Below are 24,620 nucleotides of genomic sequence, written 5' to 3' on the forward strand. Positions count from 1 at the left end.
GAAAGAAAGAAAGAAAGAAAGAAAGAAAGAAAGAAAGAAAGAAAGAAAGAAAGAAAGAAAGAAAGAAAGAAAGAAAGAAAGAAAGAAAGAAAGAAAGAAAGAAAGAAAGGAATGATGAGAAATAAGGAAGGTTAATACGGCTGTCGGGAATACGAGCTCAATACCATAATTTTTGAAGTCTTAATTTGATGTATTAGTTATTATTGCCATTTCTTCTCTTCCTTTTTTTGAACCATTTAACATTCTTCGAATAAGATTTTAAGTTTCAACTACGCATTCTTGGCTCATCCCCCAGAGTGGGTACGTGCCATAGAATAGAAGGAAAAACAAACAAACAAACAAACAAGCAAACAGACAAAGGAAGGACACCCAGCTGCGTTCTTTCTTCAGGCTTGGCACCACTAGTGCGAAGCTGCATACTGGGGAACGGGAAAGGCAACGGCGGCTGCGAGAAGGGCCCGAAGCGATGGAAGCCTTACACCAACGACGACGTGCCCGTAGATCTATGAGAGGCGCGAACGCTCGGTTCTGGAGTTTCGGCACCCGTGTCGGGACTGACCTAGCTAAAGCCTAGAAACAGCCTAGAAGCAACCAAATAAGATTTCAGAATCATCCAGTTTCGCTGTTGCAAGCCTTGCGCGACTTAATGCAAGCTTCGCCGATTTTTGACTTAGTCTAGTAGAAAGGCCACATTTTCAAGACATGATCTTTCGATGTAACACTTGGCGTTGTTGCTTGCCTAGTTTGTCAAGAACAAATGCAAACTTGTATTTGTCTATGCTTTGTTGGCATCACGACTACACTATAAGTAGAAACCCGCTGTTACGTTCCTCACTGTTGCGTTTTCCCGGCTGTTACGTCGCCTTCTGCCGGTCCTGGCATAGCTCCCATAGGATCCAATGTATTTGGAACCCCGCTGTTACGTCATAACTGTGGAACCATTCCCGTATGATACGTCCCGAAGTGCACTCCGAGCCAGCCGAGCGACCACAGAAGACAGCGGCCATGTTGACTTTTCACGCAGCTTGGCCTGGTTTGACCGTAAGATTAGCCGCGTGAGAGGCGCAAGCGACAGGTACTTTCGGTTGCCGCAAACATGAGCATAGCATCTGATATCCGCATTGCAAAGACGGCGTCTATGACGTAATTGCTCGCAAAAGTAAGGCCTTGAGTTTGGCATTTGCTTCCGCCGTCGCGTTGGCGTGGACTCATCAACATAGTTATTTGTCGAAGGAGTTGGAGCTGGTTGGATTTCGCGCGGTTCGTGGTCGGACTGGTCGCGCTGGTCGAGTTGCGTATGCTTAGTTCTTTAACGCCTGCAACTGTTCGTGGCCAAAGAATCACGTGCGTTGATTACATTTCTGTGGTTGACGCCTTTACCAATCCGCGTTTCTATCCGTCGACTAGGTCGTGGCTGAGTGCGCCAATGCATGCACCAGTGACCAAGTTTAGGGGTTGGTGGAGCAGGGGACACTTTCTTCGACGACCGCTTTCGGGGGTACTTTCACTTTCGCGAGGCGTTCGACCGTCTACGACGAGCCACGCTGGTCCGACAATATGGCAACAGTGCTACATTATCGCTTGGAGACACCAACGCATCCGGCCACAATCGCGAGAAGGTATCGCCATAAGTGATCGCTTGCCAGGTGTCGGCCGTGGTAGCACTAGATTCAAAAGATATGACACTGCACGTGCTCGAAAAATTTTTCGTGCTGTTCGGGCATGAGTAAGCGAACCAGGCAACGTTGCGGGGTTTTTTCGAGCATAGGCAATGAAATAAAATTCCGTACCACTAAATATTTTTTTCGTTTTTGCTCTTTCTCGGTTCTTGTTTTTCCCAGCTCTTACGTTTATTTTTTACGGTCCCTTCAAAAACGTACCAGCGGGGTTCTACTTTACCTAATTTCATTGAGACCTTAAGGAAATAACCTCATCGCAGTTGTGCCCACGTGAGCAACGGACCGTTCATTCATAGAGTTTCCAGCCCCGAATCCCCATTGTTGCTATATAAGACGCTTCAGAGAGTGGCAGTCCCCACCTGGACTTTGATCATCCCTCTACGCTCCGTGAGGCCTGGGCACGAGCGCTTTTGAATTTTGCACCTAGTAAATTGCGATTACCGAGGTTCTGTCCCGACGACGTTTTGTTTAGCAGTGGAAAGTAATTGCCAACATACTTGGCGATTTGGGAAGCTACACGTATGCATGTCTGTCAGCGTGTGCGCCCTCTACGAAGAGGACAGACTCTTCTTGCAGAGTTCCTCTGGTGCGAGACTTGTTGCGGTCGTATTCGCTTTCTCCTATCTCAAGGGTGTTGAGCAGTCAACATCGCCTCTTAATTCATTTAAAAGGAATCTTGTCAAGTATCAAAGAGAAATTTTATGACGGGTAAGCACAAGATGAAGCCTTATTCCCGGCTCATATTTGTTGACCTCCGTCGCGCACTGATGCTATTAATGACCGTTCATTTATGCCAGCCACGTTCTTGCGTACTTCAGACACGGCTTGCTATGTACTAGCTATAGTACACTTACGCTTGCGCGATTGCAGGCCGCGATCAGAGTTCGATTTTGAACTCCTGGAATCAATAAGTAGTAAAGTTTCAGACAACTGATGATCGAACTGTAGAGTGGAAAGAAAAAAAGTCAGCACGAAAGACAGAAATCCGGCGTCTCGCGGATTCATGCATTCAAGTCTTGTTGCGAGCGCATTGATGTGGCCGCCACGATAGCGAGGAACAAAAACTGCAAACACAATGATTTAGCAGCGTGTTCAATACACCCTAACCACGTGCCGGGAGCTGTTGTCGCGAAGGAAATCTTCAAGGTGCACATCGATTGCCAGACTCCCGTCAAGAAAGTGGTCCAGTGGCGCTTACACAGGACAATTAGGGTGCCGCAATCTGTCTACCAAATCACGCTATGCATTGTAGGTCGCAGGAACACGAATTTAGAGACATGCAAGCTAACGAACTTCTGCGGAGGCCGGCTGATATTAGAATGTCAGCGAAGTGCCCTCATTTATAACGTATGGTAGGCAAGAGCGGCTGGTCACAGCTTCATAGCCAGCAAAATGGTGAGGATTGATGTCTTTTACTCTGAGAACAGATCTTTGCAGAGCATGATATCTTTTTGTTTTTGCATTGAACAGCCTAATAGCTGGCACTTGTACAAGGATATGTATGTTAATAGGACTCTGCGTTTCACGTCTCAGCCGGTGAGTTTTTCTGTGTCTCGCATCTAATGATTCAATTGCATGTTCACCATGGTATGACTAGTGAACAAGCGCTCGAAACTTCACAAACACCGCTTGATGTCTTCACTTTATCGTCGTATTCAAGTAGCATTGCTGAATTATCAACTTTTTCGCATCGTCAACAAAAGCCTCGACTCAGATGAATGACTGAAGATTAGGACAACACGTGTTTAAAGTGAATAGAATGTTAACAACGGACTAAGACATTACCAGTCTAGAACTCGTTTGTTGCGGTTTCGCTATGGCGTATAAAATGTACAGCATGAGCTTGGGCCTCCCGAAATGTAAACAACACCGCATCTATAAACAACGCTTGTGAAGACTAATGTTCCGACAAGTCTATGATTCTGCTATCGCAATGGAGAGATATAATCTTCAAAAAGATGCATGAATTCTACCACACTGTATTAAGCATATTGTTAAGGGACAGCTTATGTGATGCCTGGCGGCAGTATCTAATAACGCCTATGTTTTGTAGGCCCCGTCGCTGGCGGTGTGTACATTTATTCCGTAAGCTTAATATTGTCACGGCATAGGTAGTAAAAACAGCGGAAATATAGTAATGCGCACGTCAGAGTCCTTGTGCATCTAGCGTACTATATTCAAATCTAATGAGCTCAGGATTAAGTCGCAAGATCATGAGAGTACATTCTCATGAAGTCACATACCAACATACTAGTGAAACGTCAAGCATGCACTTTCTGTGGCATGTTATTAAGGTTCCCAGGTGGCATCAAGACTTGAGTAGCTCACAGTGATGGTGGTGCATAAAAGAATTGCTGTATTCGTAATCAGTAACACGGGAAGGGTTGCTCAAATGTTCTACCATGCCCTCTTATGAACTCATATGTTCTTGATTCCTGTCAGGATGTGACGTGATGATAAAGCGAGCAATCTCAAGCCAGCTGATGGAACTCTGAGAGCAACTTAAATGTTGCTCACTTGTCAATGTTCCAGTGGCGCCCGTACTCGGTTCACCTGACGGACAACCGCGACGAAAGTCAGCTGTGGGGATTTTCCGGCTCCATCGTGGACAACATTACGGCCTCCATGGGGCTGCGGTAACACGTTAAGGATGCGGATAGATGTTTCCTTCTTTGGCAGGGATCAAAAGCATGGTACCTAGTGTATGTGCAGGTTGGGGTAAATGTAAATGCGACAAATGAAATACTTTTGTCTTGGGCTTTACATCGTTACATCGACACGGGGAACGAGGAAGCTGATGATGCGACATGGACGTAAGGAAGACGAAAAACGCGTGTTGTTCGTTTTCTTTTCTTTCGTCCGTGTCTGTAGTGTTGCGCTGTAACGAAGTTCAAGATGAAGCCTAAATATATTTACGCAGTTTTGTAGTATCTTCAGTTGCTTAGCTAATTTATGATTAAAAGTGGTGTCTCTGTTGATTCTTATCGGCACTGGTGCTAGGGAGGCATATATACTTTTGTGCAGGTACAAGTATAAGGCCCCGAAGGACAATATGTGGGGCTACAGGGTTCCCAATGGAACATGGACTGGCATGCTCGGGGACCTGCAAAGAAACGTGAGCTATAACAGCGGGCTGGTGAACTAGCTGTCTTGGGTGTGCATGCACCATATTCGAGCACAGTTCACAAGTGTAGCGGTTGGCGCAGGAAAGCGAACTTGCCGTGGGTCCGTTCCTCATCACCACGGTCATTGACGAAGAATTCACGTTCGGTTCTGTATTCCTTGTGGACAACTTGCGATTTCTGGCTGGCCTCAAGCAGCCTTTCTTCAGTGCTGTCTTCACCAGGGTGTCCCCTTTCGATATTGAGGTATGCACTGAGCTACACCGTCTCCGTGAGCAGCCACGCTTGTGCTATGAGTGGCATAGTAAGGTTAATGAAACCTTGAAAAGAACAACGCCGCCTCACTTGACACCTCTGATTCTCGACAATGGAAATATTTCTGTCGTGAAAGTCTGCACAAGCAGCACAGTGAACTCGGCGTCGTATTTCGTTGATCTGTAGCTGTGGGTGCTGGTGGGCTTGACCCTTCTGCTGCTGAGCTACCTGAGCGTCAAGTTGGTGCGGTCACCACGCATCCAGCATGCCAAAGGATTCCTGCGGACGTACGGAGACATCTTCTTCATCTATTTCGCTGCCACCATGCAGAAACGTACGTCAATTCGCTTTTTAACCTTCTTCCATATTCTGAACCATTGGCGCGCGCAAAAGAGGCCACCCACTCCCCCCCCCCCCCCCCTTCAAATACCGAAGGGAGGCTCCAAGTCCGCCCCATACCTTCACTCAGTCTAACCGGCCCCTGCAATGTTTAAGGCGCATGGTTGCGGTCATGCAAGTGTTTGACGATAATGACGGCCGAGGATCAGTGTACTTACAACAAGGTACTAAATTTGGCTTTCTTCCTCCATTTCTCTTGCTGTGGCAAGATGCCACTATGCTGAAGACAAGTGCTACATATCCGGGAGGGTGCACGATTGGCTTTGTCGTTAGAGCACTGCTTTAAATTTCAATAGAGCGCAATAAAAACAAGGTGAACAAAGCGGTCTGTTCTCTGTCTCCTATGTGTTTTATTGCGCTCCCTATCGAAACTGAACTCATGCTGCAAATCACTTTCCTCGCTAGAATACCTGATACAAAGCGCTCTTGATGATCCCCATTGTATTTGCAGAAAAAATGGGTACAGTATACTGCTGGCGAACAAACATTCATTGTACCCAGTATGTCCGCTCAACTGTTTCTATCGTGAGCCCCTTTTTACAAGAAATTACCGTAGGTTAATGAATAAATGTTAGCGAAACAAGGGCCAACAAAGTGTAGATATTTGCCACTTAAAACACCTTGCTGTCGATTCCATGTTTGGGCAACACCACCTAGATTAAATATTAATGAGAACTAGCAGACAATAATGCCAAGGAAAGTATAGGGTATGTTATTTGTAATAATTGGGATATAAATGTGAAGAAAGTAAAGTGGACGAAAACATGACTTGCCGCCGGCAGGGACCAAACCTGCGACCTTCGAATAACGCGTCCGATGCTCTACCACTGAGCTACGGCGGCGGTCATCTCCCCGTCCACTTTATAGGGTATATATATGTGCATTTAAACCTAGGAGTGTTATTCAGCGCCCATCGCAGCCATGGCGCCGAGTGTGGAACCCTCTTTTTTCTGCCTTTTGACGTGACGCCAAAAGGCAGAAAGAGGAGCAGGTGTTGTGCTCATAACCCAGAAAATTTCGACCAGTCATAAGCAGCTAATGACCAATGAGGAAGGAAACAATGGGGTACTTCAACGTTATAATCGCCCACATTTTTTAAAGGAAAATTGCTGCTAACACCGTTAGCATAGGCGTATTTACTTTGAGGCAATGTTGCAAAATTGCCCTCTAGGCAATGTTGCAAATACAAACGCGATGAGTATAAAGATTGTACTACGCCTCTAATGCCACAAATTCATACTTTTTTAGGAAACTTGTGGTTGATAGGTTAAGAACAATGGTGATGTAACAGTAATATAATAATAGTAATAACCAAAACGCACAAGAAACATTGTTTGGACTACGAGCAAACAAGACAAGATATAACATCCACAAACCTGAATACGTGCAAGAAAGTGTAGCACTGATTAATGAAAGAAAAGGTGCACTCATTGCTACCTACTTTACTAAAGCAATTATTAGTAAGCAGCTTTTATACGTTAACGTAATTTCATTGAATGATACAAATCTATACTATTGGGAAGGCCGCCATCGACATATTTGTATTCATGCACAAGGTTGTGTGGTTAATGTGCAAAAAGTGTTGCTCGTAATACTATTACATGCATAACACGCATATGTATGGATGTCGTAGTGTATGCTACGTAGACCTGTCTGTACTTTTAGAATGTTATTAAACACGGCTAAGGAAATTTTTCCTTTGTATAAAAAATCACATGAAACTGAGCTCGCATGAAGGAGTTCTCTCTCTTCCTATATATATATATATATATATATATATGGGGGAAGGCTTGCCCCCCTCCCCCCACTCGCGAAGAAGTTGGTGCGCCACTGTTTCTCATTAATCTTTTTCGTTTACATTTTTCACTTTGTATGCAAATGTCACGAAAAGCGTCGCAAGAAATGTTCTGTACACGCAAATATAGATGCTGTCGAAACATTTTCTTGTGCTAATATTGATATATTATTTGGTGCCCTCTGCATTTGTACTGTGGTGCATGTAGGTGCACTGTTGGGTTAACTGGTGTTCTTAGTTTATTGAGAGGACGGAGTACACTATCAACAGGACGGATGGCAATCAACCTGCCAGCTACACCCGTCCATTACGTCACATTTTAGAATAAAAAGCGATTTACGGCTCTTACCTGCTTAGTGTGATCAAAGAACCCGTACGGGTCCCGAAACGTCTCTGTGTTTTCACCTTGACTTGGTCAGTGACCGCATTTTCATCCTTAACTAATCTTGTTAGTGCTTTAAGCCACTCAATATTCTATATTACCTCATACTGAAGCCGCGTCAGGCTGAATGGCCGTTAGCTTCGCTCGGCTAAATGTTGTTTCTCTCTCACACGTTCTCTTTCTACTTTCTGTACATTTCCGCAAAAATAAATAAAACTGTGTAGAAAACTAGACATGTAATTCAAGAGTGCGAGCAAGTAAACAATTTTTTATAGCAGATATCGCGTTCAAAGTGAGCTTTCTAGGTCCTTGAGCCCACGAAAGTTGAGTCCGCTGGGGGATCTTCGCGCAGACTCACCAACGGAGCACGTGGGCGGCGGTGCGGTGTTCCGTGCCCTGCACTGCCTTTGGCTGGTGGGCAGCTTCTTCGCCATGAACTTCTTCACGGCCAGCATGCGGGCCGATCTGCTCGTCAAAGTCGAGGCACCACGAGTACGCACGACTGACGACGTGCTGCGAAACCCCGACACCCGTATCCTGTTGTTCGGTACAGCTGGCTTCACCGAGCTATTTTTGGTGAGAACATCTCACGCTCCAAAGAGTAGTGTACATCACGAAGAAACGAAACAAGGGCCCTGACGCATGCGTTCCGTACAGCGGGTCCCTCCTATAGCTGTATTCATGTTAACAGACAAGGCGCGCAAATACGGACGCCGTCATGACTTCTCTCTTTTGTCCGGGTTTCCACGCCTTGTATTTTAACATGAATACGCACCAACCAGCTCAGCTCTCTGTTATTCGAAGCTTTGCCTACTGTATGTTGACGAGAACATCGGCGGGCGGTTTTGTCACACATAAACATATAAGTACCAACATGCGGCAATTTCCGCATGGCGTGTTGCTAATTTCAGCCTGTTAGAGAAAAAGAAACAAGAACAAGCGCAGCCCGTGTCCTTCTCTAAAGATACTATTTTGGTCTGTTGGTATGCCAATGCTGCGCACAAGGGACGCGGACATAAGAAGGAAACACACAGGTTATAACGTAGTTGTAGCCATGTCATCAGTGATAGGCAGATACATCTGAGGCTCTTTCCTTTTAACTGCGAAGCTGTTCTTAGTCGAGGCTTTCACGTCCGGGGCCGTGGTAACGCTGATCATAAACATGTACGTGCCGCAGAAATTGGGTAAATCCCACTACTCGACCACTGGTTCACTAAAGATGAAGAAGGCAACAGTTCAGGCTTCTTTGAAAAGCTGTGCATTATCAAGATGCAATAAAACTATACTACCACCTCAAAGCTTAACAAAGAGTGTTTAATAAAGAGCAGTGATACAACATACCTGAAAGACTTGCAAAACATAGAAATGCGCCATAGCCTGACGAAGGGAAGGCCGCCAGCTTCGCTGTTTCATCGGTGTCCGCGAAGTGGAGCTAGTTGAATTTTTTCAATGCATTCGTTGCTCCAACTTGGCACATATTAATAATAATATCTGGGGTTTAACGTCCCAAAACCACGATATGATTATGAGAGACGCCGTAGTGGAGGGCTCCGGAAATTTCGACCACCTGGGGTTCTTTAACGTGCACCTAAATCTAAGTACACGGGCCTCAAACATTTTCGCCTCCATCGAAAATGCAGCCGCCGCGGCCGGGATTCGATCCCGCGACCTTCGGGTCAGCAGTCGAGCGCCATAACCACTAGACCACCGTGGCGGGGCACTTGGCACATATTGGGAGAAAGAGCTGCAGAGGATGACGTCGCCGGCGGCATCGCCGTTAGATTAATGTTGTGTTAAAAGAAAAATCTTTTGATATTGGCCGAGAGCTAATTGGTTAATTCTAACAAATGTGCAAAGTTTCCCACTTCGTAGTTGATGTAACCGAGGCACTCCTTTAACAACCAGGAATCAGCCTTTATTCACTGCTGAGCAGCCAATATATATAAGACTGGTGTGACGTCACCAGCCGCAACAGATACGATGTACAAACAGCAGACAGATAACACAAACAACATGGCAGCCCTATCGCTGTTCTGAGGCTGACGTTTCACGTTACCACAGTAGTATAGTATAAAATTGCACAGGCATAGCATGAAATTGTTAAGCTTCGTGATTAACAGTGGATCTGGACACAATGTAGAGAAAAAGCTACGTTGCAAATCGGTGGTATACTCCGCCCTTTCGAATTTGACTAGACATCAAGATGGCAAAATGGACATGTTAGTTTAGCATGTCCTGGGATCATAGGTGAGAACACGGCAACGTGATGTGTGCCTCTGGTATGTGTGTTGACGTACGCACCTTTCACCTCAGAACATAGCTGGACATGCTCGTCTAGATTGTTTAGAAACTGAACTGGCATTAGTAGGACGTTATTAAGTGTCGCGCAAAGCACTCAATTGAATACTGTCAATGGGATTAAAATTGCGCTATCCTGCTGCTTCCAATCTAGTTGTTTGTTGAAGGAAATGAGAAGAGTGACTCGTATGACTCAGATGCTAAAAACAACGCGAAATTTGAACACAGCACTTTAGCAAATTCAGGTTATGCCTTTTGTATTCAAGAAGTTAGCCCTGAATATACGAAACAGAAGCGTTACAGAAATAAAGAAAGACATTTAGACTAGACTATTTTTCTCGACTGTTCAGACTTTGCCAGCTTAGAACACAAGCTCTGGTGGTGCCCCGCGTTGCGGCGTGACGAAGATGTTACGTCGTCCAAGTGGCATGCTGTCCTGCGCAGCCCGGATTTCGAAGCACAGCTATGGGCAGACCAACGGGCCCGCGACGTGGCAGAGAGGCTAGGCCTATCTGTCCCGACGTGGAAGCGGCCCGCTACGTGCTTGTTCGTGCCCCGAAGGACCTAAATAAAGTTACTCCATTCCACTCCATTTGCAATAACAAACTAGCTCCTGATTAATCGCCATGTTGAGCACCTTTGACTAGCGCCTACCCGACATCACCATCAGTATGCGCTAGCGCCTTGTGTTGCACGTACTGACCTATTGAAGTTTTCCTTTTTTTTTCCCAAGGACCACACATGATTGGAATTGCCTTAGCATGAAACAGCACAACGAGGACCGGGACACCAAAGGAGCGAATAGCACGCCCATTGTAGCAGAAATTTGCATTAGTAATAACTTTATGAGGGCTGGTTGGTTCATCCTTAGGGCAGAAGATGGAACAGCGCGGCTATGCAGTAAGGACACTAGAAGAACGAATGGCACAGGACAAGCGCTGCTCTAAGTATGAACCAACCTCATCAATGTTGTTACTAATGCTTTAGTGAAGCAGGATATATGAGGCTGCGCATTAATGCAGTGGTATTATACATGGCTGCTGTTCCTTCTCTTTTGCTCGTTCAATGCTTTTTTTTTTTTCATATGTTTTTCCCAGCCTGCGTGGACCTTGAGTCCGCATTATGGAATAAATAAATAAATAAATAAATAAATAAATAAGTAAATAAATAAATAAATAAAAATAATAAATAAATAAATAAAGTAAACAAAAAGAACGAATGCATCGCATCGAGGCGTCACTTCTTTGTTTTGCATATACTCCATTCGTTTTTCCTCCTCGAATGCAGTACACGAATGAAGACTCGTACTCGGCTGTGTACGATCAAGTGCGACGCACCGGCGGCGAGCTCCATCCGTCCGAGATATACACGGACAAGAACTTTCGCGATGTTCTCGCGCGAAAGGCCGTCATGCTTCAGGAGGTGAGTCATCTGCGCTGACGCAGTGCGATTTTCTCAGGCAACGCGCGACTGCGTTGCCCGTCGCGCGGTCGCAACGTGTAATGTAGCGACCATGTGATATACAGAGCGAGCTTGGCAGAGCTGTAGGAAGCCTTACTCCAAAGCTGCGTTATGTATAACAACGGACAGCTATAGATATCATTAAGGCGAACGCCTTACATGCCTCACGAGTTAAGTAACTGCGAGGTTCTGCGAGACTTGGCGATACCAGGGCGAAATGTTGCATGGCGTCATCAACAATGTCATGTGACAAAATGATGTCATAAATGATGTCCTCGTGACGTTACAGATCGCTAGAATTTGTGCCGTCATGATTACGTCATGACGTGACGTCATCAACAAGTTTAGACGATCCCACGGGTAGTGCAACAACGGGTGAGGGGCAGAAAGCTTCAGGGCAATGAGGGGGGGGGGGGAGGAGGGACGAGAATGTGATTGGCTGAGAACGTCAGAGTAACATAAAGGGGCCCTGCAACACCTTTCCAAATAATCATCGAATGGCTTCCTTAAAGGAGCTCATGGCCTCACGAATCGACTGCCGCAAAGCTATTTAGAATCCGTCAAGTACGCGCGGAGTTACAGGGATGTGGAGCGCGCTGAAAGATGCGCAGGGGAGCGGGGATGACATGGAGGCAAGAAGCTGCATCCGTTCGATAGTACGCGCCATGGAGTTAAACACATTCTTTTTTTTTTTTTTTCAAACGCGCGGCTTACCTTTCGTGTGATCCATAGCGGAGGTCGTGTGATTGCGAGCGTGCGTGCGGGCACGTATTGCGGCATCTCACGGCGGCCAGGATAACTATGCAGAAAATGCTGCTCGAATTAGTCAATGGCCGTGGACTCTGGGTTTATGGTGCTGTCATTAGGGTTTATGGCATCGTTTTTCGAGAGAAGAGCGAGCGATTTGTATCTGACTTTACGAACTAATTGTAAACTCCAGGCCGCGTGCTGCGCTATGATGTTTGACTCACATGTTCTCAGGAGCCTCTAATACAGATCGGCAGCGTTTTCAGACCATGCTGAAAAAGTGTTGCAGGGCCCCTTAAATGAGTGTCTCGTGCGAGCACACGCCTGTTCTCTCTTTAGCAGAGGCTAAAGGAACTGCTGTCGGAGTTTTTTTTTTTTTTCTTGCGATAGGCCGTGCACATATCAAATATAGTGCGCTGTCAAAAAGTAGACGCTACCGCCAAGTGCTGACAGGTAGTGCTCCTGCATTTGCAGGTTTCTCGACAGATATACACGCTCGCACTACTTAGCCTTATTTGGTCTGATTTACGTGACGGACAGAACGGCGTTTCCCGAGTGCTGATGTCTGTCCGACTATCAGCTAAAGAAACGATGTCACGTACATAAGTTAAGCCTTTATTTCGTACTTTTTTTTTCTTGCACTGTTCTGCTCGGCTCAATTTAGAGGTTGGCTGCAAGTGACGCTATGCATCACTGCTTGTTCCGGATTTCAAAATGCAGGAAGTGACGTGGAGTGGCGGATGTTAGAAGCTCTACTGTGTGCGTTATCCTTATTTATGAGTCACTGTCGGAGAACGAGGTGCATACTGAATAAAAAAAAGTACTAGCAGTGTTTCATTGAGCGGTGCATGCAAAAAAGACATTGCGATTTTGTGGAAAGTTTAAGGAAATAGTCGATATGTGGACGCCCTTCTGTTGGCAGGACGCGTTTTTAGACTGAGGCAGGAGCATTACCAGTATCTTCCGTGAAGTTGGCTATATGACAAATAACTTCAAAGTAGGCCAGCTTCTTCGACAAAAAAAGAAAGAAAAAGCGAGAACTATGCGTTCTCGCGACAACATTTATGATATTTAGCCACTGCCCTTTCCTCACATATCTTTTTTTCTGCCTGGGCTTTAGCGTTTTTCTTTTTATTCCAGTAACTTGTCATTCTTCGCGTTTTTATTCTTGCACTGCAATTTGTTAATCACGTTCGTTCAAATGCATTGGTCAATACAGAACTGCAAGAAGTCGCCTATAAATACCGAGGCAAACGCACTCTTTTGAAAATTCAACTTGACAAGAAATTTAAGGCGGCAATTGAAACGCGCACGATTACTTTTAAGGGCTGCGTCAGGCGAATACACTGTACCGAATTGACGCCTACTTAGCAAGAAGAGGAAGGCAAGGAAAGAAATATACAAACAGAAGAATAATTTGCCACTCGTATGCTGCTGTTCTGTGCAGGAGAAGGGCACGATGGAGGATCAGATTCGGCGCAACTGTCCCGCCTACATGGGACGAGGCTTCTTCTACTTCAGTGAAGAGTCACTGGGATTGCTGGTCATGTCATGGGTGACCCGCAAGGACTTTGACGCCATAATTCATCGCGAGATGAAATACAGGTGGGAACGGAATCGGGCAACCATATCTACCAGTTAGATAAAATATATAGTGTACATTGAGAGAAAACATTTGAAATCTTTCAGGGCCTTGTTTCCCGCTGTTAATGCAAGCCTCAGAAATTGGCCGCTGGTTTAGTTACGTTCGTCAGAGCCATGACGCCCTAACGAAGACAAGTCCCTTTGCCGAAACTATTACTTGTTAATATTAGCAGTGGCACGCGAACCGAGTGACACTCTACCCTGTCAAGCGCGGGTGCGAGTTGTCCGAAAACCACGATAAAAATAAAGAAAAATATAGAAGGTATTGAACGCCTTAAGATAAGGGTTGTATATGGTAAAGTTGACATTAAGGTATGCCGTAATAAAACGCGTGGGGTGACCATAAACGCATATGGCGGGAACACACAGGTGCCACGGGAAGGGGGGGGGGGGGGCGCAGGTCATTCAAAGCACTCAGCCATGTTTTTAGTCCGAAGTTCAAATTTCAAATTTCATTCTTTATTTCAGGTCATTTCCTACGGAGACAGAGGCTAAAGGCTGAAACAGCATGACGAGGCCCCTGTCCCCGTTCAGTTCATACAGCGTTGACAATACATATAAAAAAAGGGCACATTGTATCAGAATTCGGGTTTCGCTCAATATACCGTCCGAAAACAAAAAAAGGGATGATATCTATTACATCCTGTAATAATATCAGATACATTACATATGCACATAATTAACAGAGAACACACATTATACATGCATTTTACGTAAACAAATGGTTTGCACGGATCGCTCACTCACTCATTCACACAGGATTCATGTCCTGGGTAAGCTAAACAGACCTTTGTATCGTGTAACAAATATGTAGAGAGCAGCAATGCGTCAGTACACTGGGCATGCACAAAAAAGAAACAATAGAAAGCAGGAATGTTGGAAGTACAGTAACAGTTAACGTAACAACAGCTTACAAAACACAAGCTGTCGTTACAAGAAACATTTTATACCTCCTTTTGAGCTTATTATGGCTATCTGCCCAGTTTACTGTATATTTCTGTTTATTCAAAAGCACTATACCTTGATAGGATAATAATTTTTTCCCCTAATTTGTCCTGATCTTCGGAAGCCTCCTCACCTGCTGCCTAAAGCCGTACTGAGCTTGAGCTACCGTACCAATTTCTTTGTGTATGCCTGTGGTGTGTATATGCTTCATTAGTTTATAGAGATGAACATGATTGGCCATAAGCATGTCATGTTGCACAAATAAATTATTGGTTCGCAACTCATGGATATCGCCTACATAATTTTCCAAAATACGCAGTACTCGCTTTTGTAGTGCCATTAATCTGTTATAATTTCGCTGAGTGGTGGTACCCAATACTAGTGAACAATAGGCAGTGTAATAAGGAGTTTTTTTTAGACGAAGAGGTATTAATGCGGAAATTTTTTAATGCATCTTATTGATCGAGCTATAGCGATTGCCAAGTGGTTTACACGACATGACCATGCCAAAGATTCCTGGAACCAAACACCTAGGAATTTCTGTTCAGATCTTTGCTGAACACTTTGAGTTCCATACGTGATATGCATGACATGTCAGTCGCGTTTATTTGGGGAAGAAAAAATAATGTACGTGGTTTTAGAGGCATTTCATTGCAGACAATTGTCTTCTAACCATTCAGAAAGGTTTTGTAAATAACAGTTAGTCTTATCTTGAAGTTCACGTTTCGTCCGTGAAGTAAAAAATATGCTTTTGTCGTTTGCAAACATTCCTATATCGAGGGTTTTGTCAATGTTCGTTATACCATTGATGTATAACATAAACAGTGTAGGACCCAACACTGATCCTTGGGGTACTCCATTTATTACATTTTACCATGCGGAGGTGTAATTATCTACATTTGTAAATTGGAAGCGTTTCTCGAGATAGTTTGTTTTTAATTTTAATGACGTGGCAAGTATACCGTAACATTGCAATTTGGAAAGTAGTACACTATGGTTAGCAGAATCAAACGCTTTTGGCAGATCTAGAAAAACCGTAATGTATAATTCTTATTTTCAATACCTTGAATGATTCTCTCTTTTGCATAAAGTAGCGCTTGTTCAGTTGATTTGTGTTTTATAAATCCAAACTGTGAACTAGATATAATATTGTATTTCTCTAATAACTTTGTTATATGATGATTAATTGCCCACTCAGAGACTTTAGATAAAATAGGCAATACCGATATTGGCCGATAATTTGTAAGGGCATTTTTATCTCCACATTTATATGTTAATTGGTACAACCCTTGCTATTTTTAAATGGTCAGGGAGGATACCAGTGTCGAACATTAGGTTAAAAATATGTGCTAGAACGATACTTAATAAGAACGTGTTGTTGGGCGAGTTGGTGAGTACTTAACATCGTGGTTTAGCGCTAAAAAAGACAGACACATGTGAGAGACAGGACAGGCGCTACTAACAACTGGTTTATTGCAAGGGTTGCAATGAAATAAATAGCACACTGGTGCGCAGACGTGACGAGCGCATAGCAAGACCTCACCACTTATCAGGCTACAGGCATGTGGCATCAAAAAGCCTAATCTCGTTTCTATACAAGCAGATAGACGTTTCGCTAACACAGTTAGTACCTTCTTTCTTTATATGATATGCCTCCCAGAGTTCACGGGCTGATTTCGGGCCATCTTTCGTCCCACTGCCGAAAATGCATGTGTGAGCCAATATTTCGAGAGGCCAAGATTCTAGGAAGAAGCTGGAACAAATCAGCCCGTGAACTCTGGGAGGCGTATCATATAAAGAAAAAAGGTACTAACTGTGTTAGCGACACGTCTATCTGCTTGTATAGAAACGAGATTAGGCTTTTTTGATGCCACATGCCTGTAGCCCGATAAGTGGTGACGTCTTGCTACGCGCTCGTCACGTCTGCGCACCAGTGTGCTATTTATTCCATTGCAACCCTTGCAATAAACCAGTTAGTAACGCCTCTCCTGTCTCTCACATGTGTCTGTCTTTTTTAGCGCTAAACCACGATGTTATGTGCTAGAACGTTTGCTAATAAGTTGGACACGTACTTTATTGGTTAAGCTTTGAAATCATCGTAACCAGTGGCGACATCATTTTCTCTTCTACTAAGTATTTGTTCAGTTTCATGCGGGTAGACATGATGCAGAACAAAAGAATTTGGTAGAGAACCAACGTATCTTCTTGGTTGTTATATGCCTATAGTCACGCTATCAGCCTTTCCTAATTGTATGAAATACTCACTGAACGTGTCAGCCAAAGACTGTTATCACATTTCCGTTCATCTCAATCTCTTGCACGCTGGCTGTTGCAGCTTTTCTGTTTGTTAATCTGTTTACTGTTTCCCACATCTTTTTTGCATTAGTTTGATGGCGTACAAACAAGCTTTCATAATAATTTCCTTTTGCTTTCTTGAGGTCTGCAGTTAATTTATTTCGAACATTTTTGAACTCCTTGAATAGGTTGAAATCACGCGTAGTAATGAAAGTGTGATACATCTTATTTTTCTTTCTGTTATGCTGCTGTACAGTTCAGCGTTTATCCACGGTTTTCTTATTGCTTTCTTATTTTTTTTACCACACTGTAAAGAAAACGCCTCATCATAACTTGGTTTTAACTTGTTATAGAAGTTTTAGTAAGCATCATTGGGATCACTGCAGTCATACACTCTAGTTCAGTTTATTGCCTCCACGAATGAAAAAAAGTTTTCGAGTTATATATCATTTATCACTCGATACTTGCGTATTTCCGGTTGTTGTCTAGGCTTAAAGTGAGCAATAACACAAAACACGGGCAAATGATCGCTCAGGTCACCAACTATCACTCCACCCTTAAGTTCTGTTGTGCTAATATTCGTAGCACAAATGTCTATGGTTGTACCTGTTTTAGAATCAATACGTGTGGGCGCAGAAACCAAATTTTCACATCCGTATAACATAATCAAACTTTTGTAGTCCACCGCTCTGCAGATAATTGCTAACTCTATTGATATGTATATCACCAAGAACAAAAAAAAAAGGTAGCTTGTCGGTCTGAAAAAAGTTGCAGCAATTGCTTAAGAAAGTCTAAGAAGTAACGTTTAGAACCAGCTAGTTGCCATATATGGCAGCAAGCTGAAATTGAGGTGTTTCCAACACTAAGCATTCAACATTTGCATTTGTAATTGTGCACTCCTGTATGATGCTATATGCATAGCCATTATTGGCATACACCGCCACACCCACACCCCCTCTTCCATCTTCGCGGTTCAAGCGTATACATGCGTAATTGTTAAGGATGCGTGTATTATCAGAATTGGCCAGCCAAGTCTCCATTAAAATAATGGCTTCAAATCTCAACACGAGAGACTCCAAGAAAATTTGTAAATTATCAAGCTTGATTTTTATGCTTCTGAAGTTTCGGTGTATCAGAGAAAAATCAGATTGATTAGATCTAAATGTGGTGTTAAATACTTCTGATGTGTACACATCGCACATACTCATGTAGAGTGAAGAGTAAAGCCTAAAAATTAACTGCTATCATCTTTAGTTCATTTTAGAAAGGTCTTCCAAACTAGAGATTCGCAGGATACGGCTATCTTCATCTTTCCTTGCTAGTACTTTTCCACCTGCTGTCCACACGAACTTCCATTTGAGTTCTTTCTTCTTTGCAACTGTTGCTCCAAGCAACTGCTTGTGCCGTGTCAAATGTTCATTGACGAAGATTGCGCTGCTAACACCATCCAAGCCAATGTCTTGTGTGCCAATTCTCATTTTCTTAGCCTTGGCGAGTATCAAGTCTCTCTTTGCACGTCTTACAAAACGAACAACAATGTTCTTGGTCGTTGAGTTCACAGTTGGAACTTTATGGCATGTCCCTCTCATCATCTGCATAGTCGAGTAGTTCACAGATTTTGTAGCGTTAGCTACACTTGCCTAGCCGGAGCCGATTTCGCGTGGAAGGTCATGAGCCGTGCTGCGCATGCGCGAGGGTCAGTGATGTCACACAGCTGTGTCACCGGAGCTGGCACCTCACGCGCTCTCTGACACCGCCGGGAGGAGTAGCGTCGCAGGCGTGGCAGACACGCTGGCGCCAGCGCGCGCGCAGACTCCGCCACCGCCACGCGCGACTCGCCGCTGCTGGTCTGCGCATTCGAGAGGAGTGGCGTCGTAGCCATAACAGACAGGCGCCGGCGCGCGCAGCTATTCGCCTTCGCTGTGCAGTCGCCGTCTGACACTGCGCTGGAGCCGCTTGATAGCGCCTCTGACTGGCGTTTGCAGGTGGGTAACGCCATGGAGAAGGAGAGCGCAAATGCTGCTCGACGGCGCAAAAGAGCCGAGAAGCTTATCTCATCGGATCCCGAAGTAGTTGCCTGGCAATTAGCGGTTCAACGTACGAAGAATGAACAGAAAAAGGCTAATAATCCTGTACAATCTGGAAAGCTAAGAATAATCAGCTGAACATTTGCTAACGCTACGTATATCCTGGCATATCCGAGCTAAGCCACTGCAAATTTTTTCGAACGGCCAAGAGAGAATTGCACTCGTCCGGAACACCTTTGATCTCGAGGCTGTTGCTCCTTTGATACTGTTCCAACTCCTGTAATTTCATAATGAACTGTTTGTTTTCAGCTTTTAGTTTTTGATTCTCAGAGACCAAGCTTTTTTAATTAATCTCTTATTGCCTTCAGGTTCCCGTGTCACGTCTTTGACGTCGTCACACGTGTCACTGCAGTGCTGAACTGACTTTCTCATGTCCCTAAGTTCAGCACGTATTTCGCGCTTAAATTCAGCAAATAAGACAGCTAAATAACTTTCCCTCTGCTCCTCTTCCCCTGGCGACATTACGCAATAGCACAGGTATCAATCTAAACACTTTCATACAAAATCATGAGAAGGACTGGAGTGTTCGGCAGCAGCGCAGAATTACAAAAACAATATAAAAGCGAATCGCTGCTGTCTCTCACGTGCAAAAAGATGCAGTCTGTCGTAAGCGTGTGCACTGTTCGATGCGCTGCTGCCGAACTGAACGCCCGGGCTAAGAGGGTAACGAGTTCGAATCCCCGCCCCACTGTTTTTTTTTCCACGAATTTTTGCCTATCAAAGCAAGGAAGGGTTCAAGAGATTGATGACGCCTCCCTTGTCAGTGTCCCTTGGTCGCTGGCGAGGCACCTGACTGGCATTCTACTTGTGCTATCTCATGACTCACTTCCTCACCAGAACAGGAATTGGCCTCCCTGGTGCTGTAACTGGCCAACGCCTCCCAAATGAATCTCTCAACCACACCCTGGCCCTCAGAACCCAGCAGTTGCCGAACCCCCGACGACAGCGGCGGTCGGACATGTAAAGCAGCGGAGGGCACCCATAATCTCTGTACTCGAACAGGCCGCTACTGGAGACTGAACCTAGGAGCGGTTAACACAAGGACCTCATCAAGCGAAGATAGGCTAGTAGAGTTACCTGATGAGTTAGAAAACGCTAACTGGGGTGTTATTGGCCTTAGTGAAGTTAGAAGGGCCGGGGAAGCATATACCGCACTAACGGTCACGTGCTATGCTATAGAGAGGACATCCTGACAAGAAAGAATGTGGGTTTTCTAATTCACAAAGACCTTGCAGGCAACGTTGAAGAGTTCTCTAGTATCAGTGAGCCTCGTGGTCAAACTAAACACGAGGTATAAACTCGTGTTTATATCTCGTGTAGGAGGTAGAAGAAGTAGAACAACTATACGAGGATATCGAACTAGCAATAAGGAAAGGACGTACCAAATGCACCATAACCATGGGAGATTTCAATGCAGAAGTAAGAAGATAAAATGAGGAAGAAGCAGTTCGTAACTACGGTATTGACTCGAGAAATAACAGAGGAGAGGTGTTAGTAGAATTCGCATAATGAACACATTTTTCCGAAAGCGTAGGAATAAGTGGACATGGAAAAGCCCTAGCAGACAAACAACGAACGATATATATATATATATATATATATATATATATATATATATATATATATATATATATATATCAAGAAAATCATGGACGTAGGAAAAGATCGTTCTGTAAAGGACTGACATTCATCATCTTCTTCATCATCTTCTTTCCCATATGTGGGAAAGAAGATGACTTTCAAGTGCTCGTCTTTTCTTTATTAGACGCAGTATTAATGAGCACTAACAGACAATAATGCCAAGGAAAATATAGGGGATGTATTTGTAGCAATTAGAATATAAATGAGAAGAAAATAAAGTGGACGAAAAGATAACTTGCCGCCGCCAGGAACCGAACCTTCGACCTTCGAATAACGCGTCCGATGGTCTGCCACTGAGCTACGGTGGCGGTCATCCTCCCGTCCACTTTTTTGCGGAATCAACGAAAGCAAAGAAAAACTAACTTGTCTAGCGCCAGATTAGGAGAGAAGGTGCGCTTGTTGCGCAGTGTAGCGCCTCTTTCGCCTGTATCGCGCCTTCTTGGTCTCTTCTTCGATTTTATTTATTTGTTTACTTGTTCATTTATTTACTTATTTATTTTTCAATTATCACAACGGCTTGAATTGTTCGCTCATTTATCACCCTCGCTGCACTGAGATTGCACTTATACTGTCATGCCTTGTCATTACACCTCTGCGTATGTACATCTTCTAATGCATAGTCACGGTACCACGTCACAATTATCGAAGAGATTTGATCTGTATTTCTTACTATCTGTATTCGCATTCCTGTTCTTGAAACACGTGATATGTGTCATGCTCATTGCAGTTCTAATCAGTGCAGATGGCTCTGACTTGTTCTTCAAAAGTGTTTTTAAAGCTATGTATCAAATGTTCTTGCATTACTCTGACGAAGGCTGGTCCACCAGCTGAAAACGTTAAGTAAATCTGCTTTCAAGAAAGCGTGCTTAGAAGAAGCATAAATACATTAACTGAGAAGAAAAAGTAGATGGTTCACAGTTAATAACAAGTTTACCGAGTGCGAATGTCACTCCCAGACCCCCAAGTCTTGTATTAAGGTGGCTTTTTGTTTCTACATTATTATTCTACCCCTTGAATGCTCTGTTCTAAATAATTCATTAATGAAACTGCCTAACAACACCAGCTTTTCAATGCCGGCCACCTGCATCTCGTCAGTAAATGTCTGTATATTCATGATCCATAATATTTCGCGTCCATGTTGTCCTAAACTTACGGAACACGGTGGGCCTTTCTTTCTTTAATGGCCAGCATTTCTCACTCAACGCACCAAGAGAAAATAGGCTTGTGCGGGCAATTTCTGTGCACGTTACTAGAAGCAGTCGTTGAAATCCATGTGTCAACGAGAAGCCTTCAGATAAGCATCTGATTTCAAGGAAATGTTTTGTTGATTATTGCCCCGCGTTCGGCCGCGCTCTGCTGATATCGTAGGGTGTATCCTTAAATCCCACGATCCTCTCCAGCATTTATGTAACGGTCATAACTAATTAAAGAATATAGACTCGTTGGACTTAAGTGTGAGACCCTCGACGATCACCCCTTTCCGGGAGGGTGTGCTTCTCGACGTGACCCCATGAGCACTGCTGATTCTCATGACCGAAACGCCTCCCGTTTATAGACATTTTTCCATGTTACTACTTATTCCTGTCCTGGTCTGCGTCATCTGTGTATTTTCCTACGTTCTTTCCTCCTATTTTCATTTCATCTATCTGTTCTCTCCCCCCGAAACAGCAGGGACCTCCTAGGGGGCAGTTGTCCCTCCCTATTTCCTATTTGTCCTTGTATATTAGGTGAGAATAATAATAATAATAAATGACAGGCCTCGCCTGTTTGAGCTAACTCAATGTCACGCCGCAGGGTCCGCTGGCTGGTGGACACCGGAATGGTGCAGCTGTTCATGCGTGACGTGTCCCCAGGTCCCACAGCCTGCTGGTTGCAGGAGCGTCACAAGAGCGACATGGACGGCCGCATGCTAGAATTCGAAGACCTCGAGTCTGTGTTCGTCCTTTACGCGCTGCTGCTGCAGTTGGCACTGGCTGCTTTCATTCTCGAGTGCCTGGGCCCTGCCTTATCCAGATGCAACAGTCGGTTCTGCCCCAAACGCAGACATTTTTAACTAATAGACCACTTGCCGCTGTCAGAGTTTGTAAAGACTACGCTGATACCTGAGATGCAAAGTTTCATCTGCTGTGGCAGCACTTTACGCACGAAATAAAAATCTATCAGCAGATAAATAATACAGTGTTTGTTTACGTTTATCTGCTATTTGCTAGAATGCGTAAGAGACATTCAGCAAGTCAGGTTAACAACTTTCGCCCATAACTTCTGGTCGCTATGCAAAAACTCACAGGGTCTCTTATGCATTCGCCTAAGAAGACTCGAAGGCGAATGCCATCTTCTATTTCCTCTCAGCCCATTGTATATCCCCCTACCCTTGCTCCCGAAACCTTACTGCACCTAACGTGGTTTTGCAGAGCCTCCGTGACCGGAGTCATTGCAAGCTTTTTGCACCTGCGTGGTTTTGCATTGCGATGCCTGCAAGATCGGCCCACCTTAGACCAAGCGAGGAAGTCATGTGTTCACGTCATCATTGGACGTCACGTTATGCGACATCATAGTTACGTCGTGCTATCATGACGTGATGATGACTTCTTGCATCGTTCGTGTTGGTGCCGACGCCGGACGCCGATGGTGACTCTTCGCGTTTGATAAAGCTTCTAAGGCTTTCGCCTGAATAATGAGGCTTCACAGGCAAGAACAGTCTCGTCCAGGCGTTCGTGAAGCCTGATTTATGTCCGCAATTATGACACTAATGTACCGTCGTTACCACTCCTCACGCAGTGTAGGCTCAGGCGGGGTGAATCGCGCAAGCATTTTAACGCTATAGCGTTAAAGAGCTCGTTCTTGTGAGCTTGTGAGCGGAAAATCAACGTTGTCTGTGAGCGGAAATTCGAAAGGGATGCAAATTAATAGATAATAAAAAAGTTCCGTTCGAGTTGGAATCGAGCCCAGGACTTATGTGTGACAAGCAGGTGTTCTACCACAGAGACAGGCCGCTGTTTGAAGCTGTTACCGAAAAAAAAAGCCCTATACGAATGACATGTAGTGAAGGAGTCTTCTATAACCACAGGTCGGCAAACTTACTCATGAGTCGACCCACTCAGACTTGCTCAGACTCAGATCAGGCTGTGAGTCTGAGCCTGAGTGAGTCCGGGTTATTAATACTTTGGTGAGTTTGAGTCTGAGAGAGTCCGGGTGAGTAATATTTTGGTGAGTTTGACCTTTTATTGCCGACCTATGGCCCTGCCTACTCATCTTTAGCGTTGCTATCCGCTTTATACCGGCTTACGTTTATACTCAAGTCTATTCACACATATCTCAAGGCACTAGCGTTCATGCGCCACCTCAATATTTATTGATCAGAGACATGAGTCGGGGGGGGGGGGATCCTATGACCTCCCCCCGCAAACTCTTTCATGGGAAGTTTTGGTAAAAATATCTTGTGTGAGTCGGGTATGTCATAAAAATGTCCTTACTGGATTTAAACCACTGGTAACTCATATTTTAAGGTACAAGATCAAAAGGCATATCGTAGAGCACCGATTATGAGAGATATTGGCGTTAAGAAGCATCAACAACATGATCGAAAGAGCTAATTTTACGCTAACAGACTCATGTGCGGGCTCCCACAGTTTCACTCAGACTCAGGTCAAGCCTTGAGTCTGAGTCTGAGTGAGTCCGGCTGAGTAATACGTCGGTGAGTTTGAGTCCGAGTGAGTCCGGTTGAGAAAAAGTTTAGGGAGTCTGAGTCCGAGTGAGTCCGATTGGGGAAAAATTTGGTGAGCCGGAGTCCGGGTGAGCCCTCAGAGCATAATGTATTTCTTGAGTGAGCCTAGTCACCTAAGAACAGGGGGGCGCAAAGTCTGCCCCATA

At 44.6% G+C, this 24,620-nt stretch overlaps 1 protein-coding gene across 1 annotated transcript; it reads left to right on the plus strand.

Annotated features, from left to right (window-relative positions):
- The first annotated feature begins 4,731 nt into the window (after positions 1-4,731).
- Positions 4,732-22,803, plus strand: LOC125757061 (glutamate receptor-like). The gene is made up of 7 exons (XM_049412147.1): positions 4,732-4,794; positions 4,886-5,047; positions 5,243-5,390; positions 7,985-8,208; positions 11,218-11,352; positions 13,586-13,743; positions 22,545-22,803. The coding sequence occupies exons 1-7, from the start codon at positions 4,732-4,734 to the stop codon at positions 22,801-22,803; spliced, it is 1,149 nt and encodes a 382-aa protein (XP_049268104.1).
- Positions 22,804-24,620: the final 1,817 nt, after the last annotated feature.

This window comes from Rhipicephalus sanguineus, chromosome 2, assembly GCF_013339695.2.
Source record: "Rhipicephalus sanguineus isolate Rsan-2018 chromosome 2, BIME_Rsan_1.4, whole genome shotgun sequence".
Taxonomy (NCBI): Eukaryota; Metazoa; Arthropoda; class Arachnida; order Ixodida; family Ixodidae; genus Rhipicephalus; species Rhipicephalus sanguineus.